The sequence below is a fragment of the Pisolithus orientalis genome, assembly GCF_024613125.1.
Source record: "Pisolithus orientalis strain OTSU chromosome Unknown F5J12scaffold_68, whole genome shotgun sequence".
Lineage (NCBI taxonomy): Eukaryota > Fungi > Basidiomycota > Agaricomycetes > Boletales > Pisolithaceae > Pisolithus > Pisolithus orientalis.
In genome coordinates this window covers 108245-124891 of record NW_026260849.1, presented here as the reverse complement: position 1 = coordinate 124891, position 16647 = coordinate 108245, and the positions used below count along the sequence as shown (strand labels likewise).

The 16647-nt window shown below is 49.6% G+C and overlaps 4 protein-coding genes across 4 annotated transcripts; 3 read left to right on the top strand and 1 right to left on the bottom strand.

The window, feature by feature from the left end:
* Window positions 1-1637: 1637 nt before the first annotated feature.
* F5J12DRAFT_865270 (uncharacterized protein) lies at window positions 1638-4039 on the bottom strand. The gene is made up of 3 exons (XM_051747029.1): window positions 2835-4039; window positions 2538-2783; window positions 1638-2480 (listed from the first exon to the last, which is right to left on the bottom strand). Exons 1-3 carry the CDS (start codon window positions 3698-3700, stop codon window positions 1865-1867), a joined length of 1728 nt encoding a protein of 575 aa, XP_051594892.1. The 5' UTR covers window positions 3701-4039; the 3' UTR covers window positions 1638-1864.
* Window positions 4040-5237: 1198 nt separating this feature from the next.
* F5J12DRAFT_728082 (uncharacterized protein) lies at window positions 5238-6346 on the top strand (the record flags this gene model as incomplete). The annotated part of the gene is made up of 3 exons (XM_051741858.1): window positions 5238-5404; window positions 5463-5708; window positions 5779-6346. 3 exons carry the CDS (start codon window positions 5238-5240, stop codon window positions 6344-6346), a joined length of 981 nt encoding a protein of 326 aa, XP_051594891.1.
* Window positions 6347-7270: 924 nt separating this feature from the next.
* On the top strand, window positions 7271-12548 carry F5J12DRAFT_728081 (AAA-domain-containing protein; the record flags this gene model as incomplete). Its single annotated transcript, XM_051741857.1, has 12 exons — window positions 7271-8209; window positions 8260-8413; window positions 8462-8533; window positions 8584-8757; window positions 8814-9268; window positions 9330-9462; window positions 9520-9735; window positions 9818-9972; window positions 10037-10570; window positions 10650-10692; window positions 10759-10847; window positions 11070-12548. 12 exons carry the CDS (start codon window positions 7271-7273, stop codon window positions 12546-12548), a joined length of 4443 nt encoding a protein of 1480 aa, XP_051594890.1.
* A 2455-nt stretch (window positions 12549-15003) lies between these two features.
* On the top strand, window positions 15004-16304 carry F5J12DRAFT_786810 (uncharacterized protein; the record flags this gene model as incomplete). Its single annotated transcript, XM_051743522.1, has 7 exons — window positions 15004-15027; window positions 15118-15133; window positions 15180-15328; window positions 15377-15538; window positions 15589-15708; window positions 15769-16080; window positions 16206-16304. 7 exons carry the CDS (start codon window positions 15004-15006, stop codon window positions 16302-16304), a joined length of 882 nt encoding a protein of 293 aa, XP_051594889.1.
* Window positions 16305-16647: the final 343 nt, after the last annotated feature.

Below are 16647 nucleotides of genomic sequence, written 5' to 3'. Positions count from 1 at the left end.
CTCATCTTTGTCTTCACTGCTTTTGATTTGGACTGCAAGTTATTCATTCACAAGTTGTAATCATCTACTAGACTACTAGTAGTAGTACACTTTTTCAGTAATCACTACACTACAAAACATGCACTATAGGGCTATCCCATACTACTACCAACTTGTGGTGATTAAATTGGTAGTAGTTTACTAGCCCATTAGCCAATGACCCTAATCAATTACACTTTGTTGGTAATCAAAAATGCTGACTCTAGAGCTATTCTGTACTGCTACTGACTTGTGGTAATCAGATTGGTAGTAGTTTACTAGCCCACTAACCAACAATCCTAATCAAGTTCACTTTCTTGGTAATCAAAAAAGTGCACTCTAGGGCTATTCCATTCAACTACTAACTTGTGAGAATCAAATTGGTAGTAGTCTACTACAACAAACATTAAACTACACTACACTTTTTTGGTAGTCAAAAATGCAGACACTATATAGCACAACACTAATCAGGTAATCAAAAATGCAGACACTACCCAACCAACCACTACATTTTTGGTAGTGAAAAATGTAGAACCACAGGAATTAGTCACAGAATGGTGATGTCATAATGAAAGTTGTAGTGCCTGATCATGAGACCATGAAACTCTGCTTACCTTATCATGAAGTGCAAAAATCCATGAGAGAAATGCAAAATACTTGGAAAATCACAAGTCTTTCAACATATTATGTCATTAGATTGTGATGACATCATAAGTAATGTTATAGCTCCTGACAGGATGATCACAGTGGTGTGCTTGCTTCACCACAATTCACAAAAGTGGGTGAGCTACAGGCTAAAGAAGTTCTACTACTAAATCACTACCAACTCACTACCACCTAGCACTACCTGGTAGCAAGTAACAAGTGAAAATACCAACTGTACAGACTACCAACAATAGCTACCAAGCTCAGCAACCTACATGTGGGTGCCTGTGGGGGACTGTACTGCTGTGATGCTGTGGTGCTGTTGCACTGTGAGTCTGTAGGATGGTGTGGGACAGTGTGGGCCATGCTAGCCATGGGACCATTACACTGTGGGTGACCTGTAACACCCCATGAATACTGTGCTAAAACCAGGAATTTACTGATGCCTACAATTGCAACCTCATGTTCTGTGAACTTGCTCTCTCTTCAGCTCTGGAACTTGCATTTGAAGAGAAGAAAGAAGGTTCTGCAACTGTCAGTTCAGATGCAGAAGATCTAAGTTGGATATTTGGAACTCTCAGATGACTCAGATGTAGAAGCCTAGTGTACAAATGCTGTAGAAAATGAAAATCTCCATTTTTCTATAATTTACTATCACAGGCCCAAGCCCTCTGAAGCCAGGACCAATGCATCACTAATTGCATTTTAGAGTGGGGTAGCTGATAGAAATTTTGCAATCATGCCTACATGTGCAAACACTTGGACTTGATGCAAATCTGCATGCCATATTGATAGATGATGCATGATGTGTGTTAAGAGGTCACACAAAATGTACATTTCTGAGATTCACGTTGCAACAGGGGTAGCTATGGACATGCGATCAAAGGATCGATCGGATTATGAATATGTATGTCGCTACCGAGTCGCGGAGATAATTTACGTCCAGTTCTGTTTAGCTTACAGACCTACATATTGCTTGGCTTTGTCTGTTATCCGTGATGTGCCGCACGACTCCAGTGTCTCGAGCGAATAAAATACTGCTGGAATAAGAAAAACACGCAGAGTACTACCGTCTCCTCATCAACGATACAACACGACGCTGTGCTCTGATGGTGCAATGAAAGTACCCACGAATGGGTGCTTGGTAACATATGCTATTATGCCCCCTTCCCCTCTTCTTCCAACACCGGGCGCCTGCGACTTACACACTCGCAGTTCCATCACGATGTTCTCTCCCCTCACCACTCTCTAGGCTACCTTCTTCATACACGACATCACGAGCCACATCTCGAGTACGCTCCTGCTCATCCGAGGCACGCGGACTCTCTAGTCCGCGCAACCCGAGACCCGGAAGGACGTCCAAAGCGGATGAACCGCGATCGTCATTACCGCCACCGTGGTTGTACGTCCGAGAAGTTGGCTCTGGTTCGCTTTCGGGTCCATCGTCTTCACGCGGGGTGCGTTTCCAGTCTTTTTCGCGGTCGTTTGCTCTGCCTCGCCCAGGCCGTCTTTCGCGTCCTCTCCCCCTCTCGCTTCTTCTCTCCATCTCCCTCTCTCCATCCCTCCCTTCCCTGATGGCATCTCTCGTTTCCCTCGCCATTTCTGTGTCCCTTGTCGTACCGCTCACCCTGCCGTACCCCTGTAACGTCTTCACGATCGCGCAAAAATAAACGAGGCCCAAGAAGAAAAAGGCTGAGATGAGCACTCGGGGGCCAATTGCTGCGTTGGGGCTGAGTGGGGAAGGTGTGACTGGATCGGCTGTGGATCCGGAGTGCCATACGAAAGCGAGGATAGAGACGATGAAAAACATCATGGACCTGCATATATGCGTGATGAGAAAGGGAGAGGAAGGGAAGAGAGAGGGGGAGACGCACCAAGCCAGCCATATCCCGGGCAACGCCAGCATTACCCAGACGTTCCACAAAATGAATGTTGTGGTTCTCTGTGTCTCCTGCGCCCACCGCGTGGCCTTGTACATGCTTTTCATGGTCGCGAATCGGATGATGTATACGCATCCGTACAAGAGGGACATGAGTGCGCAGGTGAGCGAGAGGAGTGCTGTCGTGCGTACGAGGGGGTCGTAGGACATTTCTTGGTTTTGGAACATGGATAGGATGGCTCTAAGAAAAGGTGTGATGAGATGGATGTGAGACGCATAGAATGTCACTTACGAGAGTAGTAGTGCGGAGACGATGTTGAGCGTCTTCCATTCTCGGAGGAGGGAATCGATGAAGGACTCCCAGGAACTCTTGAACCTGACCAGTGCAGGACCTACGTTTGCCGTAGTCCAGTCGTCCGAAAAAGGTAGACCGTGATCGTGATGATATACATTAGGCGTCTGTGGAATGGGGCTCATTCTTGCACGTCGATCCCAGGTACGGTTGCTGGCTTCACATGCACGGAGTAACCTGTCGATATCTGGCTGGCTGACTTCGGCTTCTTCGAAGAGCCTCGCGATGCGCGAGAAATACAAGGAAGGGAGTCGTAGCATTAGGTGTAGGTATACTTGTCTTGGGAGCGTGTCTGTGATGAAATCCTTCGCGCGCTGAGCGTGTTTACGGATGCGGTCTCTAGGATTCGGACAGGGGAAGCAACAGAAAAAGAGGGATTCTTCGCACGCGACGGGGTCGACGAATGGGCGATGGCCCTGTTCGACGTCTGGACTGTTATATAACGAGAACCTGCGAAACCGCCTGCTGAAGGGGTCTACTGGTACGAAGGGCGTTTCGCGTTCACGTTCTTGGCGGTGAAGTCCCCACTGGAGTATGCCGCGGATGGGCGAGGTCGGTCGTGAGCGTGCTGCAGACCTTGGCGGGGAGTCGATCAGGCTGGGTGGTTTGCGTGGTGAGGCGGTATTTGGGGCATTGACGTTGACGCGTAGAGGAGATGATGAGGATGGAGAGGGACGAGTGGGGTCTGATGAACGCGTGTCTCTGAGGAGTGGGTGGTGGAGTTGAGAGTGGGGTGTGCGGGTGTTGGTGGGGTATCTGTTGGGCGAGTCTGAGGCTGTGGATGGAAAGGGGGTCGACGAGGCCATTCTTGCTGGGTATTCTTGCAAGTCTTGAGTGGTATCGATGGTATTCCGGTGGTCCCCTTTGCTCTGGTGGTACTCCGGGGGAATGCAACGGCGGCCTCCCCCCTCCGACGTTCTTAGTCGGACTTAAATAAGGCGGCTGAACGGCGCCTTCCAAATATATCCAGCTAGGGGCATGTGTATGAGGGCGTGACTAAGCGTGTCACGGTGTGACCTGTCCTCTCGACCAACCGCAGACACTCAGTCTCCTCATTCTTATCGCGATGGGATGGCATTCGCTGAAGTCATCCATTACCTGACTTGTATTTGGAGTTGGTGATGGATCTGGGTGGATGAGCCATCCAAGGTCGACCAGCTGGGAGGATTCAGTGGCGACGGGGAGGCGGGGTGGTAGGGAATAGCCAAGGCCAAACACGACCAAACCAGGGTGGTCCCTCTGTCGACAACAGCAGACTCTGCAGCGAGGTCACCCGAGGCCGATTAAAGTTCCGTTGCATGACAGCCCCCTGAGATGTCACGTGACATACCGCCGGCATCTTCTTGGCGGCGTCGTTCTTCCGAGTCTGACAGGTACGTGTTTTGTACCATGAAGGTCATCCAGTTAGGTAGAGCAAGGATGTCATGTTGGTATCCTTGTTCACAATGAGGGTTTGTGAGGCGTGTGTACATGCAGTTTTCATTCGAGCTGTGCGACACTTTGTTCAGGTACGGAACAAAACCATAGAAGCACCGAGGCAGCGATGGCCCTTCTGATTTTTCTTTTCATTAAGCAACGAGTGTTAATAGATTGGCGGTTATCTGTTATCAATGGCCAAGTATGACCGTATTTGTTCTAGTATGATCATTTGGAATGTCACGACTGTTCAGCGGCGTTTTCTAAGATGGAAGAAGAAGGCGGAGACCCGTTGATACCACCAGGAGGGACACCAGAATACCCTCAAGATGTTTAAATACCCCCAGGACAGTAACCAACGAAAATAATATGGCCTCAGGATCGTCGACCACCTGTCCTCCGAGTCTATCCCCAGGCTCAAACTTACCTTTCAGACTCCCCAACAGTCCCGCACGTCACACCTCCTCACCCCTTCTGCTCCGTCAGGATGCCACTCCCTCCTCTTCAAGTGGTCTACGTATCCATATCCCAACTATCTCCACCGCGTCACAGCGCAGACAACCGGACTTGCAGAGATCACCAATCTCGCCCACATACAAGATTTCCCGGTGGGGACGTCACCGCCAGGAACCACCGTTCATACCTGTAGACCCCGTCAACCAGGGACTAGATATCAAACAGAGTCAGTCGATCCGGTCACGTCTCCCTTTTTTTTTGCTTCACCTGTTGAAATCCTATAGAACCAATTCGTAAATATGGGGCGAGGGATTGTCTCACAAATATGCTCAGGCAGGCATATCTGCTCTTGATGCTGGGACTTCCCTCCTTGTACTTCTCGAGGATTGCAAGGGTCTCCGTATCAACAGGTTGATCCGTGCATGCCAAGCCAATCAGGATCGGCGTGCAAGGATGAGCCCCATCCCACAGATGGCCCATGTACATCGTCACGATCACGGTCTACCGTTTTCAGATGACTGGACAACAGGAAACGAGAGTCAGCAGCTGATCAGATTCAAAAATTCGTGGGAGTCGTTCATCGATTCTCTCCTCCGAGAATGGAAGACGCTCAACCTCGTCTCCGCACTGTTACTGTCGTAAGTGATTGTCATATGTATGTATGTGTTACACCCGTTTTATCACATTATCTCTTAGAGCCACCCTGTCTATGTTCACGAACCAAGAAATCGCCTGCAACCCCGCCATACGCTCCATGGCACTGCTCTCGCTTACCTTCGCACTCATGTCCCTCTCATACGGGTGCATATACATCGTCCAATTTTCGACCATGAAAAGCATGTATAAGGCCACAAGGTGGGCGCAAGAAGTGCAGGGAACAAGTACAAATATACTTTGGAACGTCTGGATAATGCTGGCATTGCCTGGGGTGTGGTTGGCTTGGTACGTGATCGTGCTCTCTTCTGCCCCCCTCTCTGCTTTCCCCTTTACTTCTCATGCCGCATACATGCAGGTCCATGATCCTTTTTATTGCCTCTATCCTCGTGTTCGTATGGCGCTCCGGATCCACAACCGATCCATCTACTCCTTCCTCACTCCCCCCAACCGAAGCGTACACTACTAAGACGTTTGTTTCATTCTTTTTCTTCGTGGGCGGCATCTATTTTAGCGCCATCGTGAACACGTTACACGGATACGGGAGGGTAAAGGCGGGGGAAGCGGTGGCAGAGGCGGCAGCGAGGGAAACGAGAGATCCCAGAAGAGAAAGAAGAGAAAGCAGAGATGTAGACCGTGAGATGGAGATGGGGGCAACAGGCATAAAGGAGAAAGGACATAGGGGAAAAGTCGTGATGGTGCTGTGGGTGCATAAGTCGCAGGGGCATACATACATTATCAAGTGCGTTTATTCAACTCATGAGTATACATACCATTGCATCGTGTCGTATATCCAGTGGACATTCGTCAAGATACCTTGTATAGTACACTATGTCTTGTTCTTGTTCCAGGAACATTTAATATGCTCGAGACGCTCGAGTAACCATGTGACGTGCGAATTTGAGAACATACATGTGTCAACGTAATGAGTGAGCAAACTTCGAGAATAACCTTGGGTGGGATCCCTGAGAAATGATTCAGAGGTGACCTGGTGATCAGTGATAGGTGAATTCTAAAGTTTAACGAGGCTTATGATATTGGAGGGTATCGTAGGGCTGCCGTTCCAGGGCACGGAGCAGTCTTGGTCTGGAAAGCATCTTCTGTGAGCCATGATTTCGCCGGCTCAGACGCTCTGGTAGCATGGAAAATCAGGCTAAATGACGAATGATCGAAAAAGAGGAGGATACGGTTTAGATTGCAGGTAAGAAAATGAGGATTTCAGCCATTCTTACGAATACTCAACATTTGTGCATCCAAGGCTTCCTGTGGTTTTCGTCTTCGTGATGGTTTGTAAGCTTGGAAGTCAAGTTTTTTCCATTCCTTCTTTCTGACCTGCGTAGCTACCTTCATTGTGGACGCCTGGCCGTCGACCATTCATGGATTCTAGTCATTTACGTAATGCCACGGTCACAATGTGACGTAACTTCATCCAGGCTGTGGCGGGGTTGCGTGGCCAGTCGACCGACCGCAGACAGTCGAGTGTAATGCAAAAAAGGTCAACAAAAATTCGTTTGCACATTTTTCGAAGGTTGAATTTGTACCACGACAACCCCACGAAGCTATCCTCATTTTCGGTGTCTCATTTTTTTCCTGTCTAGTTGATCCTCTCTGACCACGACGGGGTGGAATTGCATTATACCACCGTATGCATCCGCTATCTGACTCGTATTCCGTGGTGGGTGATGGATGGCGGTGGATGGGCCATCCAAAGGGCGACTAGCTGGGAGGATGAAGTAGGGACGGGGAGACGAGGGAGGTGGGGAACAGCCACAGCCAAACACAACCAAACACAGGTGACAAACACAAAGACGGCTCAGTCGACGACGACAGCGACAACAACGTCAGCGTGGATGCATCCTCGTCGTCGCGGAGGGGACAGACTCACAATAAAACTGCCACCAGCAGGCCATCGCCAACCGGATGATAATAGCATGCTGTCGCCCGCCAGTGGCTCAGAGTATCACGACAGCAGCGAACCCGTCGAAATGGACATCAACCAGGAGGAACCAGAGGAACAACAACCAGAGCCTTTCACTCAGACAAGAGGTGGTCGTCGTATCAAACGCCCTGACTACTACGAGTCGCAGTCGGAGCAGGACCCAAGCGACCTCTTCAACAACGACAACCACGTCATAAACAACACCTCTCGACGCAGCAACCACCAGGATGATGACGATGAGGAGGACCAACAACCTCGACGCTCTACACGTTCAAAGCCAAGACGTGGGTCCGGGCTTGCTGATTTCATCGTTTCTGATGAGGAAGATTCCAAGAAATACCGTCTCCGCGAGAGACGGAAACCACCTACGCCACCTCCTCCAAAGACGTCAAGCGGTCGTGTAAGCAGACAGCCCCAGCGCTTCATCCATTCCGTCGCCGCTCGAGGAGAACAACAGAAGCGCCCCACACGAAAGACACGGCGCACAGCAGCCGAGCTCGACGACGGCTATGTCGACCAAGGAACAGACGGCTCGTCCTCAGAGGCATCTTTAGCCAACGCACCACGCACATCCTCAGACGTTGAACTGGACCAAGACGCAGAGGGTGAACCAGACCCAGACGCCGAAGGCGAAGGCGAAGTGGAAGTGGAGCAAGAAGACGGCAGACCTTACGCGTTCCGTCGACGCACCAAGATCAACTATGCCGTGCCACCCCCTCTGGAAGAACTTAAAGCTCCTCCTCCTCCTAGGAATCGTACAACGGGCGGAAGAGGCGGAAAGAGGCGCGGCCCAGGGTGGAGCGCTACGGGAGCAGAGCTTGGCAGGTGGATGGGTGTGCATGACGACTCGGTGCGTTTGCATGGACATTTCTCTATCCTCACGTATCGAGCCCACTTTAGGACTCGGACGTTCCTCTCAGAACTCCCAGGAGGAACCTGGGCGACGGCGCGCTGTTGGGTGCCGGGGCCATGTCTGCCGGGGGATTGCTACCTGGCGACTTTGCAGCTGCAACGGCAGGAACGCCCTCTAATCTTGGTAAAATAGGTGAAGCCGGTACGTATGCCTTTTGTGTCGTTTGTTCAATGCTGACTGTGTGTGTAGCTCTGGCCGACGCCGACCCACTAGGTGTCAACCAAAACGTGACGTTTGACGAAATAGGTGGCCTCGACGATCGTACGTGCTACTAAAATGGATTTGCGTGTGTCGTGCTGACAGTGAAATAGACATACATGCGCTCAAAGAAATGACTCTGCTGCCCCTTCTCTATCCCGAGGTGTTCCAGCGCTTTGGGCTCACTCCTCCCCGTGGGGTACTCTTCCATGGACCTCCAGGGACGGGTAAGACGTTACTGGCACGTGCACTCGCAGCGACTTGTAGATCGAATGGCAAGTGCATATGTGGGCGTTCTTATCTTTACTCACGCATACACGCACTAACTTGCTTTTCGTTCTAGCTTTCTTCATGCGCAAAGGCGCAGACTGCCTCTCCAAATGGGTCGGCGAAGCTGAACGTCAACTCCGCCTTCTCTTCGAAGAAGCTCGCACCTGCCAGCCCAGCATTATCTTCTTCGATGAAATCGACGGCCTTGCACCCGTCCGGTCCTCCAAACAAGACCAGATCCACGCTTCGATCGTATCGACGCTTCTTGCGTTGATGGATGGGATGGACGGACGCGGACAGGTCATCGTCATTGGCGCGACGAATCGACCGGATGCGGTCGATCCGGCGCTGAGGAGACCAGGCAGGTTTGATAGGGAGTTTTATTTCCCTCTGCCAACTTTAGAAGCGCGAGAGAGGATCTTGGGCATTATGACCAGGAAGTGGCAGGGATGGGAAGGGGAGCAAGGTGCAGAAAATGTTAAAGGGTTGGCTAGGATGACAAAAGGATACGGTGGAGCTGATTTGAGGGTGAGTTGTTGAGTTGTATTGGTTGATGTGAGGACTGTTAACCCGTGATGACGGTACGCAGGCACTCTGCACGGAAGCAGCCTTGAACGCGATACAGAGACGGTACCCGCAAATATATCAATCTAACGATCGATTGTTACTCAAACCGGAGACTATCGGCGTAACATTGCGAGATTTTATGATTGCAGTCCCCAGTGAGTCTTCAGTGTCTTCTTTTTGCGAACAGATGTACTGACGTACACACCAAACAGAACTTGTACCCTCTTCCGCACGTTCCACTTCGACCTCGGCGTCCCCACTCCCTGCACACCTCGTTCCACTTCTTGGAGACGCCCTCGACCGAGTCAAGTCTGCGATGGATAAAGTCCTACCGGTGTCGAAGAAGAAGCGGTCAGCGTTGGAGGAGGCTGAGTGGGAGGATCGGAATGGGGAAGAGGGCGCATTGGAAAGGGAGATGATAATGCAGTGTGAGTGCTTCTTTTTGTTTCTGTATCGTAGTCTTCTCTCGTTCGTCGTGAATTGACATGTACAAAAACTATCGGACAACAGCGATGGAAACGATGCGCGTCTTTCGACCGCGTGTGGTCATCCATGGTCCAGCGGGGATGGGTCAAGCCCACATCGGTGCAGCAGCGTTGTATCATTTGGAAGGATGTCATGTCCAAACCTTGGATTTGGGAACGTTAATGGGAGACTCAACAAGGGTGAGAGTCGTTCTTTTTTTTTCTTTGATGACTCTATAAACCACGCGTGACATGCGCGCTGCAGACACCCGATGCAGCCGTCGTCCAGCTATTCGTCGAGGCAAAACGACATCCCCCTTCAGTCATATACATCCCCTCCCTCTTGAGTTGGTGTACCGCCGTGCCCGAAGCAACACGTTCAACCGTACGCGCGATGCTCGAGTCTCTTTCGCCGACCGATCAGGTGTTATTTCTCGCCGTCGCCGATGGGCCCTTGTCGTCGTTACCGTCAGACGTGAAGACCTGGTTCGGTATCACACGTGGTTCTCGTATCGCGCTCGACCCGTCTACGCCTGCATCCCGCGAGGCTTTCTTTGCCTCCCTCATCGCAGACATCCGCCGTCCTCCCAACGCGTACCCTGATGGAATTGCACGGCGCAAACGCGTGCTGGAGGTTCTCCCGCTAGCACCACCACCGGAACCGAGACAGCCGAGTGCAGCGGAGTTGGCGGTACAGGTTGAGGCGGATCGGAAGGTGATGACGGTGCTCAAATATCGGTTGGGGCCGATCTTGACGGAGTTGAAGAGGAAGTTTAAGAGGTTTACTAAAAGGGCTAGGGTGAGTGTCGGCACCCTAATTATTATTATTTTCTTCATTCTGACGTGGTTGGTTGTTGCTGATGATTTGTTTGTTACAGGAAGATTATGACTTCGATGCTGTTATTCCGCCGACCACCACTGGTGACGCTGTTGATACTGCAAATAGTGCTGATGCTGGAGGCACTGGTACCGGTGTAGTGACCGAAGTTGAGATTGTGGCCTCTTCTTCGAACGTCATGATTCAGGATGTGAACGGGATCGTCGAGGTGACGAACAACGAGAAGGTACAAGAGGTGGTGCATCACCACCTTGGCGAAGTGAATGGGATTGTTGGGGATGGTGGTAATGACCATCATGATGTGCATCTACCAGGAGGGCCGTCAGCTTTGTCGGTGGTACCATCCACCAATCCGATGTTGTCGCAGGTTCAGGCGCAGGTCCAACTGCTTCCGCCGTCATCGTTTCCTTCTTCGAGCCAAAACCAGGCGCAGTCGTCGCATATACCGCAGCAAGGACAGATGGAACCTGACACTTCAGAACCACAACCACCGCAACCGCAACTGCAGCCGCATCCCACCGTTCAACTCCCCATATTGTATGACATGGACCTGGAACGGATGCACATCGATCTATACAAAGACAAGTACCTCACGCCTCAAGATTTCCTAGACGACATCCGGAAGATCGTACACAACGCGACTGTGTGCGTCCATAAAGATCCGGATCGGTTGCATAAAGCCCAGGCGATGTTGACTGCGGCGGAAATGTCTATGTTGGAGTTCGATCCGCAGTTTGGGGTGGAGTGTCGGAGGATGGCTGCGCGTGAACGGAAGAGAAGGGAGGAGAGAAGGAAGGAGAGGGAGAAAGAGAAAGAGAAAGAAAGGGCAAATGGGAATGGTGGTGGTGCAGAGCAGAATGGGAACGGGAATGGGGCGTACGCTCCGGGAACGCGTAGGAGTGCACGGCATAATGGACAACAGCCCGAAATTCAGATCACGGATCCGCTCCAGCTTGAGAGACGGTTGAAGCGTGCACGTTCGTCTGGTGAGATGTCGGGTGGGGGGTCGCCTGATGCGGGACCCGGAGACGACAAGGACAAGGACAAGGACAAAGTCGAGTCTGGTACCAGCCCTAGACAGCAGAAACGGGCGCGGACGGTATCGAGCGAGGATGACGAACATGATCCGATCGATTTCATTAGGCCTTGTAGTAGCTCGCAGCAGCGACAAGCGCCCAGCGTGGTCAGGTTTGCGAATGGAGGTCAACTGGTTCAGGAAGACATGGTATCTACTTTCGTTTCGGATCCGCCCCCTCAACAACGTCCGGGGGTCATCGTACAGAATGGAGTTGGACCGGACACGATGGTTGTCGACCATCATTATCGACCCGCCGCTTTGTCAAGTCAGGACAGCTTCAACCCGTTCCTGGTCGTCGACCCGATACTGCCTCGGCCTCAACCAGAAAAAATGCCGACTATGTCGATATCGCGTCTGCTCAATGGAGACACGCATGCGTCTTCCAGTAGTCGTAATCCCACCCCTACGCCGAGTCCTATCCCCCCACCGCAGCAGCAGCAGAGTAACGAGCTCCCACACTTCCCACCCATACCTTCATTGCATTCTCCCCCACGCACACCTGTGCGCCCATCTGCCGATCCTGCACCTTCACATCTAAGCGCCGAGCCAATGGTCGTGTCTCCACCGCCACGAGAACCCTCGCGCCCGCCTACCCCTCTGCCCGACTTCCACGTCGATGGAGAGCTCCTGTCGACTTTCCAATATCAACTGACATCCAAGACAGACCAGTTTTCGGTGGAGATGCTTGAACAGCTTCGAGCGATATGTGTTGGTTGCGTCTGGAGACACCGTACGGAATGGAACAGGGACGCTCTCGTTCGGGAACTTGTCGGTGTGCTGGACGAGTATTTGGACGATGCCACCGCTGCCGCTGGAGACGTCGGTTCGTCATCGTCATCGCCTGTGTATGGCTCATTTTAATAGTCGTTCGTTGCGTCTTCATCCTTCCGTTTCTTGTTCTTGACCTTTCTTTTTGCTTAGCCACCTAGATTATCGTCTTTATTCGACTTTTTTCTTCCCTCGATCGCGTGTATTTTATATGCTCATAAAGTGTAGCGGAAAACAACAATCACCTATAATGATGATATGCTCAGAACCTCCGTCAACATTTGATACTACGATTCTCGAGCTCTCCTACGTCTGCCGGGATGCGAGCTTTGACTCGGACTGCATAGATGCCTCATACATATTCCGTCAACAACTGTGAGGAAGGGGGGGCGCATCAGGAGGCAAAGAGAAGAGTCCCTGCGACCTCAGGATCGATGACGGCGATGATTCTGTCGAAGCGACGTGGGAGGGCGTGCAAACGGACGTGCAGTCTGTAGCAAGAGGAGTGGGTTCGTCGGAATCCGGACACTGACAGGTGAATCCCCAGAGGGGCAGAGGGGGGGAGTGACCATTATGGTATCAAATGTTGTAACATGAAATAATTTAAACACACTAGTCATTAGAGAATGTGTGATGTTACATAGAACATCACAAGTAAATGATAAATGATTTGTATGTGATAATACTAATGACCTTTAACCAAGTCTTCCAATGTTGACCCACAAAACATCAGATTATTGGCTCAATGTTTACTTCATAAACATGACATTTAAAACAATATTTGTTATGTGCAAAAACATGCTACTGAGATTGCATATTAACATGCTAAATATTTTCAATCAAATCACACTGATTTGTCTCCCAGAGAACATGATAAATAAAGAGTGTATTAAAGTGTCCTGTTGTACCACAGAACATGATAAGTGGTATCTGTAACCATCAATGCTATCACTGCCTGTCCTTGCTCAACCACCCTATCACATGCTGTCACATGATCTTATCTCATGGAATAAACCTCAGTCAGTCATGATATGTGCCACCTGACTTTTTATACTTGAGTATTCTGTGTCCTTTGTTGTTTTTTCTTGCAACAACACATTGATGACACACATTATAATGTTCTGTGGTAGAACAGGATAGTCCAAAATCCATGGTTGCCCTGACTGACTAGAGAAAGAGTAGCCTCTGATAGCACCCCCACCACTCATGAATGTCCCCAGTCCACTTTTGAAAGTGAAAGAGCACAAGGCAGTTCATGCAAGAAATGGGGAGTTCAGCATGACCCCATGTAGTCCATTTAGTCACAACGTATAGGTAGCCTGTGTGCTGAAATGCCAACACTTATATAGACCCCATGACAGGCCTGAGGGCCTATAGTGAGAGCAACATATGTATGGGCATGTAAGTGCAATTCCACAACATATGGGAGGGCCTGTGGAGGGTAAGGATGCTGCAACATATAGATGGGCCTGTGACCAAGTAAGTATGCTAAGCTACTGTAAGACATGGACAGGCCTACCTATTGTATCATGAAGAAGGTCACAACATATGGACAGGCCTGCCTGTCATATGCTTTATAGGGTCACAACATAAAGAGGGGCCCATCTATGATAGATTACAGAGTTGGCAACATATGGAAGGGCCTGTCTTTGGGATAATATACCCCTGTCACAACATATAGACAGGCCCATCCATAGCAAGATGTACACCTGTCACAACATAAGGATGGGCCCATCAGTAATATCATTGACAGCATCACAACACATAGATGGGCCCATCTAGTAAGATGCATCCCTGCTGCAACATAAAGACAGGCCTGTCAGTAATGTCATTTATAGCATCACAACATATGGACAGGCCCTTCCATAATACCATTTATACCATCACAACACATGGTGGGCCCATCCATAGTAAGATGTACCTGTCACAACATAAAGACAGGCCCTTCAATATATATCATTTACAGGGTCACAACACATGGATGGGCCCATCAATAGCAACATGTATGCCTGTCGCAACATAAAGATGGGCCCATCAGTAATATCATTTACAGTGTCACAACACATAGATGGGCCAATCTAGTAAGATGCACCCCTGTCACAACATAAAGATGGGCCCATCAGTAATATCATTTATAGTGTCACAACATATGGAAGGGCCCTTCAGCAGTATCATTTATGTGGTCACGACATAAGGATGGGCCCTTCAGCAGTATTATTTATATGGTCATAATGTATGGATGGGCCCTTCAGTAATATCTTTTATATCACCATAAGACAAGGATGGGTCCATCTAGTAAGATCCACCCCTGTCACAACATAAGATGGGCCCAACACCAATAGCATGTATAGCATCACAACATATTGATCAGATCACAGCAAAATATTGAGGCAAGCATCCTGACATGCCATAATTTTCCAACAAGCTGCAAGTGGCTTGCCCACTATACAACTCCAACTTCATCCACCCCAAGCATGAATACTATGCAAGACATGTCTAAAACCCCCACAGATGGCAAATGGAACTAACAGACTGCATTGTGTCATACATGAAAGCCAGATTTCAAGAGGAGGTATTCAGCAGACCTTGCACCCTTCCAGATATATCAATTCCATTTCTGGTGTTATGTGAAGTGGTTCACATATCATCAGTAATCTCACAGGCCTATTGTTGCCCAAGTAAGTCCATCATAATGGTGTGATGGAAGTTTTCATCTTTCTGCAGTCAATGTTGGGAAAAATTGGGGTGGAAAAACCTGCAATGCAGAAGCTGCTGAGAGATATGCAGAAGTGACTGAGCCATCCATTCTGGTGACTGACTCAAACACCATCCATGTTTGGTATTTGCTGGATGCTCTCAGCCCAAAAAGAAGGGTAAGGGAATGCAGAATCTCATATTCTACTGACTTAAAGGAATGGCAGGCTGACATATGGAACTGCCTTCATCTTCTGAGGGAACCACTGTGGGAGAGCATAAAGGGTTCCCCACAGGCATGGCAGACAGACAAGTCATATTTCCACAATAATGCTGAGTTGAAAGGCACCATCAACCTGTCACCCACATGGTTTCAACAGGGTCATGGGGTGGGTGATCATTTCTTTCCTTGTGAATAAAGCACTCATCTGTCTTGAAGCCCCAAAATGGCTTCCTGGAAGCCTCATGGCTGCTCAAATCCAGGACAGAAAACACTTCTACAAGGGAATGGGTTGACCAAATGTCTGACACCAATGCCCTGTTATCTGCAATCCTGCATGTCTTCCATCCATGAATGTATGCAGATGGCAGGGAAGTGTTGATCTGCCTTGGCAAACAGGTGGAATGGCAGGTGGATTCAGATATGAGCTCCATGTATAGCAGCATGTCTGTGATGGTGAATTGGGCAACTTGTTACCACAGGGATATCAATGGATGGGATCCATGGTATGACATGCTGGTAACCATGGGTGACTACCTGCCCTTGGACTTTGTCATTCCAACATTGAATCTGTGGCTGTGCTACAACCCAGGGATGATCATTGCATTTTCAGGTTCAGCATTGGAGCATGGGGTGGGAGCTGTAGACAGTGACAGAGCATGCCTGGTGTACTACATGTGTGCCAATGTACATCAGTCAGTGCATGTTCCTGTGTGTCAATCACCATGGATGGATGACCTACTACCTAGACCAGTTGCAACTGGAGAACTGTTGATTTGAAGCTGCAAAATTTAATGTAAGATTTAGTAGGCAATGTGGATCTCGTATTTTATTAGGATATGCTGGCTCTCGAACTTCAGATGGGTGGTGTTGCCAAGATTTTGCAAATGGGCAGGTGCTTTGACATCATAGATTGGGTGGGTACTCAGAGCTAAAGGGTGTGCATCATAAACTGCAAAAAAAATAAACCTACTCAGGCCATCATGCAGATGGGTGGGGGTTTGGACATCATGTGAATGGGCAGTATCTCATAAATGATTGACATTCACAGCAATGTATATACAACCAACTCCACAGTCAAAAACATGTAAGCTATTGAAGTGGCATGCCCAACAACCTGCACAATGCCCACCACCTAGTGTAGAAATGCTCAATTTGTTGACCCTGACTGTTGACAACATCAGCATATGTCTGAATATTTTTGATGCAGTAGTTTACCTGCTCCTCAATATGGCCATTGAGATGGTCTGCAATTGGCACCTCAGGCAATGGCCATAA